At 42.3% G+C, this 10,344-nt stretch overlaps 1 protein-coding gene across 3 annotated transcripts in view; it reads right to left on the reverse strand.

Annotated features, from left to right (window-relative positions):
• Nucleotides 1–10,344, reverse strand: part of ptbp3 (polypyrimidine tract binding protein 3) — a 41,821-nt gene that overhangs the window by 7,183 nt on the left and 24,294 nt on the right. For all 3 annotated transcript variants that reach the window (XM_083568784.1, XM_083568786.1, XM_083568785.1), the window contains exons 7-13: nt 8,431–8,602; nt 7,299–7,373; nt 6,152–6,291; nt 5,383–5,416; nt 1,113–1,205; nt 748–964; nt 440–517 (exon numbers count right to left, since the gene is read on the reverse strand). In XM_083568784.1, the coding sequence (XP_083424910.1) occupies nt 440–517; nt 748–964; nt 1,113–1,205; nt 5,383–5,416; nt 6,152–6,291; nt 7,299–7,373; nt 8,431–8,602 (809 nt within the window). The remainder of the gene's footprint in view (nt 1–439; nt 518–747; nt 965–1,112; nt 1,206–5,382; nt 5,417–6,151; nt 6,292–7,298; nt 7,374–8,430; nt 8,603–10,344) is intronic.

Below are 10,344 nucleotides of genomic sequence, written 5' to 3' on the forward strand. Positions count from 1 at the left end.
GATCGTACAGTAAATGGAGGGAGAGAGAGAAAGAGAGAGAGAGGGAGTGTGGAGAGAATGAAGGGGAGATCGTACAGTAAATGGGGAGAGAGAGAGAGAGAGAGAGAGAGAGTGAGTGTGGAGAGAATGAAGGGGAGATCGTACAGTAAATGGAGGGAGAGAGAGAGAGAGTGAGTGAGCGAGTGTGGAGAGAATGAAGGGGAGATCGTACAGTAAATGGAGGGAGGGAGGGGGAGAGAGAGAGTGAGAGAGAGAGAGAGAGAGAGAGAGTGTGGAGAGAATGAAGGGGAGATCGTACAGTAAATGGAGAGAGAGAGGGGGGGAGAGGGAGAGAGAGGAAGAGAGAGAATAAAGGGAAGATCGTACGGTAAACGGAGGGAGGAAAAGCGCAGGGTGACATTTACATTTAAATTGCAGAAGAATGATGATGAAAACTTACTGAAAAAATTTGAAAGCTTTAACGTTGTATCCTGTACTGGAGAAAAGGTCCTTCAGCATGTCATCTGCAATAGACGGTCTGAAAAAAAGGAGAAAAAGAAATGGTTTTGTTTAATAAACAGGATTTTATTCTTAATTACTTTTTTAGCATGTGATGTGAGAAAAGGTTTTTATAATCACGCGAGTTTGAATCTGAGATCAGGACCAGATTATATATTTATTTTCCAGTTTTTTGCACATCAAGAAATAAAAACAATAAAAAGTGTGTGTGTGTGTCTGTGTGTGTGTGTGTGTGTGTGTGTCACTAACGGGATGTTGGAGAGGTGCAGCGTGGCTGATGGAGGGAAGATGTTCTGGAAGTTTTTGGAGCCAGGTTTTTTGAAGCGATGCAGCGGGCTGCCGCTGAAGTCTTTAGTCAGCCCCTGATCCTCCTGACCCTCACGAGGAAGCTGCACCGTCTGGTGTTTGGAGATGGTGACGCGCATCACCCTGCCGTATAGACGCTGACCGTTCAGGTGACTCATCGCTTAAAATCAAAAACAGAAAGAGTCAGAAACCCTGAGCTGGGAGAATCGGCATCACCTTTATTCTTCTATAAATGTATACAATATTCAATATATACTATCATCATTACACCGACACCATCATCAACCTGTACATCATTAAACACACACCGAGCTGCGCCTGGGTCGCATCCGCCATCTGCACCAACGCATTCTCTTTCTTATTGAACAGAATCTTCACTCTGTGAACATCTCCATACACTCCTGCACACACAAGAGACCAGATTTTATATAAAACACACACACACACACACACACACACACACACACACACACACACACACACACACACACACACACACACACACACACTGCAGCATACAAAACATTAAGAATTAAATCATGTAGTCGACAAATCAATCAGATAAAATGTGAATGATCCTGAAGTGTTTTACTTTCAGGTGATAATTAGACTAAAACATCTGCACTCTGACTGATTACATTTTATAAATATTTCAGAACATAACGGTGGAGATTTTAGTGAAGCAAAATGTCAGAAAGAATGAAACAGAAAATATTCAAGAAGTTTTAAGATGAAGACTGATGAAGCATCGGGTCTGAGAAACTTCACATTATAGGGTTTATACATTAATACAGTCATTTATCATCATAAACAATTCCTTATTCTCTTTATTTTATTAATACTGTTTGTGATAAAGAATTTAATAAACATGGAGAGAATTTCACTTCATTCGTTTTGCTAACTCACTGTTGCTAATCATCACACTTTTAATTACTTCACTAAGAGTTATAACTTCATTAATCTAATCACATCTCCAGGAAATTTTGTATAGAGTCTGAATTATTAACAAAGAACTACAATAATAATCTGTTCACTCGTTTAATCCAATAAAAAAGTCCCGCTAGCCTGAGAGTGGCGCTAATTAACATGGAAAAAGATGCTAATATATTGCGACAATGCTAAACCTCTGCATTACTGAATCATTTCTCCATCACAAAGAAATGATCTGTAACACATTTAATGTGTGGTGGAGTAAAAGTACAGAAAAAACAAAAACAAGGAATTTTCCCTGATTTAATGCAGAAAACTAGTGTTTACTAAGGACCGCTAGCGCTAAATTAGCCTTATTAGATGTAGCATTTTTTTACTAACTACTAATAAAAGGTTACTGTTAGAATATAATGTTATTCTAATAAAGTTTCAGTCACAGGATTTTCTAAATTATTATATATTTACTTCACACACATTTATATTCAGGTTAAATAGGCGCCGCCCTGGTGGCAGCCTGTTGCAGCAGCTCCCATTTAAATTTGTAGTGTTTTTTTGTGTGTTCCAGCACTTTGTGTTTTTCTTTTTGAGTGTATGTGTGTGTGAATGTGAACTGCACAATGGACATCAACAAAGTCACCAAGTTTGTTCTGCTTTTTCTACTTTTCTGGACTTTGTTCACAGCCAAGGTCCCATTGTTTACACCAGGGATCAGCTGTTAGCATTCCGCAACACGGCAATGCTACTCCAAGAAAAAAATGGATATTCCCTGCAAGCTAAGAAGACGGCGACGATGGGGGAAACCAAGCTGGTGCTCTGTGTCAGACAAAAAGGAGGAGACGTTACAGACCAGCAAAATGGACGTGCTAGCGGCTCTGACCCGGCATCAGAGGGAATTCCGGGAGTGTGGCATCATGCTGTTCACATTGTCATGGGTAACCAAGCTAACACCAGATACGACCGTGGCTTTGGATGGATTTGAACTACTGGGTGTGGACAGAACGATGGAGAGCAGTAAGAGGAAGGTAGGAGGACTGGCAGTGTTTGTGAATAATAGATGGTGTAAACCTGGTCACATCACTATTAAAGAGCAGATCTGCTGTAATGACATTGAGCTGTTAGCCGCTAGCATGAGGCCGTACTATCTGCCCAGGGAGTTCTCACGTTATTGCAATATCTGTGTATATTCCCCCCTCTGCTGACGGTGAATCTGCATGCGATGTCCTGCATTCTGTTGTTAACAGACTGTTAATACAGAGTCCAAATGCCCTTCTCATTATCTCTGGAGATTTTAATCAAACCCCTCCATCCTCCACTCTGCCCAGAGAAAACTGTCCAGAGAGAACTGAAAAAAAATGCATGGAAGCAAATGCATGCTACAGGAGGAAGATGGAGGATCAGCTGCAGCAGAACAACATCAGCAGTGTGTGGAAGGGGCTCAAAACCATCACTGGTCATAAGAAGCCCAGCTCTCAGACTGAGGTTGACCAGAAGTGGGTGAATGATCTGAATCTGTTCTTTAACAGATTTGATCAGCTCCAACCACTACACACTGCCCCTTACAGAAGTCCAGGTGAGAATGGAGCCATGGAGCTCATGAAGATCAAAGTGAGGAAGACTGCGGGCCCAGATTGCTTCAGCTCCAGGCTCCTTAAGACCTGTGCAGACCAGCTGTGCGGCATATTGCTGTACGTGTTTGGTCTGAGCCTGAAGCTAGGGAAGGTGCCACAGCTATGGATTACATCCTGCCTGTACCAAAGACGTTGCGCCCGAAAGACTTTGGGGACTACAGACCAGTAGCGCTGACCTTCCATCTGATAAAAACCCTGAAGAGGCTGGTGCTTACTCATCTACAACCTCTGATGAGCCCATCAATGGATCCACTTCAGTTTGCCTACCAACCTGACCGAAGCACAGTGAGAGTCATGTTTGACTTCTCTAGTGCTTTTAACACCATCCAACCTGCACTCCTGAGAGATAAGATGGGAGTGGGCAATCATCTGTCTGATTGGATACTGGACCACCTCACAGACTGACCACAGTATGTGAGGACTCGTGACTGTGAGTCTGACATGATTGTCTGCAACACTGGAGCCCCACAGGGAACGATTCTGGCCCCGTTTCTCTTCACCATCTACACTGCAGACTTCATGTTCAGCTCAGCAACCTGTCACCTGCAGAAGTTCTCTGATGATGACATGGAGTGCAGAGGACAGATCCAGAACTTTGTGGACTGGTGCAAATGGAGCTGCCTCCAGATAAACCAAAGAACTGGTGGTGGATTTCCGTAGGCACAAACACACTTCATTATCAGCAGTGAACATTCAGGGAGAGGACATTGTGAGAGTGGACTCTTACAAATACCTGGAGGTTCATCTGAACAGCAAACTGGACTGGACAGATTACTGAGGTCATTTATAAGACAGGACAGAGCAGACGCTTTCTGCTGAGGAGATGAAGGTGTTTTGGAGTGCAGGGAGAGCTACTGAAGACCTTTTTTGACTCTGTGGTGGCCTCAGCCATCTTCTATGGTGTGGTCTGCTGGGGTAGCAGCATCTCTACTGCAGACAGGAAGAGACTGGACAAGCTGATCAGGAAGTTCAGCTCAGTCCTGGAGATTCCCCTGGACACTGTACAGGAGGAGGGAGAAGGAGGATGGGAGCTAAACTATCATCATTACTGCAGAACATCTCTCACCCCCTGTATGAAACAGCTTCATCTCTGAGCAGCTCCTTCAGTGAGACTGTTACACCCCGAGTGTCTGAAGGAACGAAACAAAAGATCTTTTCTCCCTGCCGCTATCAGACTTTACAACCAGAGCTGCTCAGTGAACCAGTCACCAAAATACACACCTGTTACTGTTTCACTGCAATAACAATGTTTTTTATGTAATTGATGTACAATAACACTGATGTAAAACAATAATATCCACATGAAATATGTTTAATATCGTAACTACTTACTCGTGGTCTCTTTTTTCTTCTTCTGTAGTTCTACACTGTAATGTCTTTTTTATTTTTATATATTTGCACATTTATTTTTCTTTGCTGCTGTAACACAGAACTTTCCCCACTGTGAGACGAATATAGAAAAAAATATCTGATCTTATCTGATCTTATTCCACAAATTATTACAATAGTACTTTTATTAGATTTATTATTATAAAGCTGTAATTTATTGTATATTTTTAATAAAACTCACTCTTAGATATTCATAATCTAAAAAGAGAACTGGTGTTTATATTAAATTAGAAACTCAGCCAGACATTTTACTGCATATTTACACACATATGAAAGCATTTATACAACACACACACACACACACACACACACTGTCATTGCTTTACTGCACTTTGAGGAGTCGTCAACAATGAAGAACAATCTCAAGCAAATCATTCAGACGATCTGAGTACCTCATCCTCTGACATTTAATAAAGTGTGAGGACAATAAGTGTGTGTGTGTGTGTGTGTGTGTGTGTGTGTGTGTGTCAGAGAGAGATTTTATATGACACACAGTGTCGTGGTGTATCTGTAAACAATCTTGCGGCAGCGTCGGTGAGGAAATGGCGTCTCCGTCTGCTCGTCCAGCGCCACCTTCATAAACACAACCTGCAACTAATCTGATTCATGCGAGTAATAAAATCCTTCTTACCGAACAGGATGAAGAGTCCGTGTGGAGATATACTCTACAGAAAAAACAGAGAGAGAGAATTACATCTAGCAAAGCATCAGCATGCAGACGCTGTCAAATAAAACACCTCTGATCCTTAATACTCCGGCTCTGCTGCAGCCTCAAACAGCAACAACAACAACGCACAAATACACAACGTACAGATACGACATTGTATTTCTTTAAATTGCAGTTAGGAATAAAACATCTGGAGAGGACCGTGTGTGAAAACAAGGACACGTCTGTAGTCATTTCAAAGCGGAAATAAACGGTGGGCAGAAATGACGCGGGTCGAAGCGTCTTACGTTTTGCTCGAGCGCAGTACAGGGACGTGAGCGTTTCAGACGTTTTAGTGTGGATAAGAAACGTTTCCACCGTGATTTAAAACCAAAGTGTGAACGCAGAGCATTTTTAAATGTATCCAGATCGGTGTAGACGCAAGGAATGTAAACACTTCTGTCCTAAAGGATTTCAGAAAACCTTCAGTTACAGCTGTACGACTGACAGTTACAAAGCACTGGCACTGGCGTCTCCTTCCCTACATGGTAAACAAACACCTCCTTACTTTGGGGAAATCTCCTTATATTACACCAGTATCAAGTTTTTTTTGTACCAGTACCAGTTTTTTTTGTGAATGCAGGAAACATCTGGAACAAATAATTTAGTTAAAATATCTACATTCCTGTAGTGGAGACAGAAATAGCAGTCTGTGTGAAGTGTGAAGGGAAAACCAGGGGTTGGACTGACTCACGTCAGGGTTGAGGTTGGAGACAAGGAGAACGGAATGAAGGGCAGAAGGTGGCATGCCGTGGATGGCCATCCGCCCGGCTACGGCTGACGTGGGGATGGTGAGGGGTCCGAGAGCGCCGGGCATCGCCTGCATGGAGAGACCTGGGAGACGAACACACCCGAGGACACGACACGGAGTTAGAGACATGAAGGAGAATTTATCTGAAAAACATCATTCTGGATTTAAAGATCTGATGTTTGTTCTGGATGAGGAGGATCTACACCACAACAATGTGAGGAAATTGATCATGAAGAAGAGGAAGAAGAAAAAGAGGAGGTCTTTATGTACCTGAAACTATTTTCTAAATATTCATATATAATACAGTCTTCAAAAATTTACACCAAACATTTATTAGTGTTTATTCACAAAATCATCCAAACATCTGGAGTCAAAAGAATAAAATATTACAGTATGTATCTGTTCATAAGAACATAGTAATAACCTTGATTAGATGCTTTATAATGCATTATAGCATACCTGGATATTACTAACACTTTATGACAAATAATATAAAATATAAATATAATAAAAGAAAAATACTAAAACTCAAATGTTTCATCTTGTGATATAAAAAAACGAACGGACACAAAAAGTTTTTATACGCAAAATAAAAAACCAGGACACAAAACTGAAGCCTGAGCTGTTCAGGTTGTCGCTTTATTCCTAATCAATAACCAATTCTGAACAGTGAACGATTCACGCTCGTGCTGTTTAGCGCAGATTTGTAATCCAGAGTGAATTGTTACACAAACGTGCAGACGTAACGGGGAGACGTGTCCATGCAGGAGGCCGTGAGCGTTAGAGCTGAACGTCTATAAGCAATTATTCCACCTGAACAAAATCGTGAGAGCTGAGACATCAACTTTATTATGAGGGTGAGGGTAGAGGTTATGGGAGAGCATAGAGTAGAAGATAAAGAGAGAGAGAGTGTGTGTGTGTGTGTGTGTGTGTGTGTGTGTGTGTGTAAGAGAGAGAGAGAGAGTGTGTGTGTGTGTGTGTGTGTGTGTGTGTGAGAGAGAGAGAGTGTGTGTGTGTGTGTGTGTGTGTGTGTGTGTGTGTGTGTGAGTGAGTGTAAGAGTGTGTGTGTGTGTGTGTGTGAGTGTTGTACCTGCAGCCTGAGGAAAACCAACAGGAGCGAAACCAGCCGCTCCAGCATAGGGTGAGGAGATAATCCCAGGAGCCCCTATACAACAAACAAACACACACACACACAAACACACACACACAAACATCAATAAACTAAATTTTCATAACACCAAGTCAAATTTAAATGTAACATAATTACCACCTTTAAAAGTCCATCGTCATTAAATCATCTTTAAAAGTGTAATATGGCCAGTGAGAATAGGAAGATCAGGTGTGAATAGTGGATTGTGATTGGCTGGAAGTTCAGATGTGAATAGTGGATTGTGGAAGTTCATTGGCTGAAGTGTTGAACACACAGGTAGTTTGTGCACCAACATCGTGTAACGCCTCACACCTACACCTGGCTTTATCACTAATACGACTTGTTATATTCAGACTATTTGTTTGTTAAATACATGTAGTTTTGGGTGTGAGCGTGTAAAAGATTTATTAAAACTAAAACTTGAATATTAGTTGAATGTTGGATTACGTTCCTGTAGAATTAACGCTCTACTCGATGGCGTTATTTTTTTGTGGTGTTTGAAGATGAAAAACGGCGTTTCGCTAATAAAACTCACAACCGGCATGTTTTACTGCGACTCGACGTCACAGAGCTCACTGACAGACCAGAGTAGACACAGAAACCATTAACCAGGCCAGATTTACACACACACACACACACACACACACACACACACACACACTTATCAGCAGCTACAGCGCCTGTTCCCGTCAGACAGCATCCATGATTTACAGAAGTGTATGAGGTGAGGGATGTACCACCTCCACCATAAAACACACAATAAATCTATTCTCATGCTGTTTTCCAGCCCACTCAGACCCTCATTTAGTGTGTGAAGGCCAGAGATAAGGCCTTGTCTCTGCTCTTTCTCTCCGTGGGTGTGTTTCATCAGTTTCCGAAGGCAGTGGGTGAGAAAGAACACGTCCATCATTGCTGCCAGATAGAGAACAAATCAGAGCAGTAGAGCAAAACTCTGATAGAGCTGTTCCAGAGAGAAAACCAGAACCCTGACCATCTTTTCATGATCATGTGATTCACATCAGCAATGAGGTGTGTGTGTGTGTGTGTGTGTGTGTGTGTGTGTGTGTGTTACCGAAGGCGCTCATGGTGGGCTCCAGCGTAGGTTGTCCGTCTCCTGAAGGCAGGTCGAGTCGTGTGAAGTCTCGGCTCTTGTCGTTGTTGTATTTGACATTGAGGGAGGTGAGTTTGGAGAACTCGATACGCAGGGTGCAGCAGGCGTTATATATATTCTGTCCATCTAAAGTCTGACACACACACACACACACACACACTTACACAGATGCTCACGAGATCCTTCCAGAGGTTCCTAAACATTATAAATTGCTCAATAATCAAAAATCTGATTAGAAATGAAGCTGAAGCTCCAGCTGTAACTTCCAAACTCAAAGTGTGTGTTAGACCCTGAAGTGTGTGAACGAGTTCTTGTTGTAAAATGGGGGTGATCCCCTGCTAATTTTGCAGAATGAAAAATACAGGAACAGAGAGAAAACTGCATTTTTACCTGTGAATTCCTTTTATTATTATTTATTATTCATTTTTATTATTTAATACAAAATATTGTATACAGTATTTAAATTATTTGGATTAGTTTTAGTATATTTTATTGTTTATTTGATCGTATTTATAGCTCTTACATCATTAGGAGAAATGTGCAGTCAATAACAAACACAGTAACAAATTACAAACAAATTCATAGTAGAAACGTGTGTTTGGGACGTAACTCAGTCGTACAGTGTGAAGCGTCTCCATATAGATACATCCAGAGAAAAAAGGAGAGATGGAGAGAAGTACATAGAAAGGGGAGATAAAGAAGAAGGATGAGAGAGAGAGAGAGAGAGAGAGAGAGAGAGTGAGTGAGAGAGAGAGTGAGAGTGAGAGAGTGTGAGTGAGTGAGTGTGAGAGAGAGTGAGAGTGAGAGAGAGAGTGAGTGAGAGAGAGAGTGAGAGAGAGAGTGTGAGAGAGTGTGAGAGAGAGAGTGAGTGAGTGTGAGAGAGAGAGTGAGTGAGTGTGAGAGAGAGAGTGAGTGAGTGTGAGAGAGAGAGAGTGGGAGTGAGTGAGTGAGTAAGTGTGTGTGTGTGTGAGAGAGAGAGAGAGAGAGAGAGAGAGTGTGAGAGAGAGTGAGAGTGAGAGTGAGAGTGAGAGTGAGAGAGAGAGAGAGTGTGAGTGAGTGAGAGAGTGTGAGAGAGAGAGAGTGTGAGTGAGTGAGTGAGTGAGTGAGTGAGTGAGTGAGTGAGTGTGAGAGTGAGTGTGAGAGAGAGAGAGAGAGAGAGAGAGTGAGTGAGTGAGTGAGTGAGTGAGAGAGAGAGAGTGAGTGAGAGAGAGAGAGAGAGAGAGAGAGAGAGAGAGAGTGAGTGAGTGAGGGGAATTTAGTAAAAAGATTTTAAAGCTCCGCCTCCTTCAGAAACAGAACAAACGACTCCTTTGTGAAGCTCAGCAATGCAACATGGCAGCAACACAATCACACACACACACACACACACACACACACACACACACACACACACACACACACACACACACACACACACACACACACACACACACACACACACACACACACACACACACACACACACACTCCCTGCCTTCATTCTTCATCTCACAGCTTCAACACCGTCCATCAGATATCTTCAGCTCTGACTAATCAAATCACAGACTGAAGGATTCTTTCTGTGCAGGAGCGATCCATTAATCGAGGAGGAGGAGGAGGAGGAGGAGGAGGAAGAAAAAGAGGAAGATGAGAAATCGGAGGAAGAGGGAAAGGAAATAAAGGAAGCAGAACGGTAGAAGGAGAAGGAATAAAGGAAGAGGAGGAGGAATGGAGGGAAATGGAAGGGAAAGGAGGAGAAAAAGGTGGAGGAACATATATATATTAAAGGCTCAGGGATGAAGCCCCTTACATAGCTGAGTTGAAGGTTCAGTGATTGAGGAGAACATGAAGATAAATGGTTCAGAGATGAAGCTCAGAGACCCTGAGTGAGAAACC

The sequence above is a fragment of the Silurus aristotelis genome (genome assembly GCF_946808225.1).
Source record: "Silurus aristotelis genome assembly, chromosome: 18".
Taxonomy (NCBI): Eukaryota; Metazoa; Chordata; class Actinopteri; order Siluriformes; family Siluridae; genus Silurus; species Silurus aristotelis.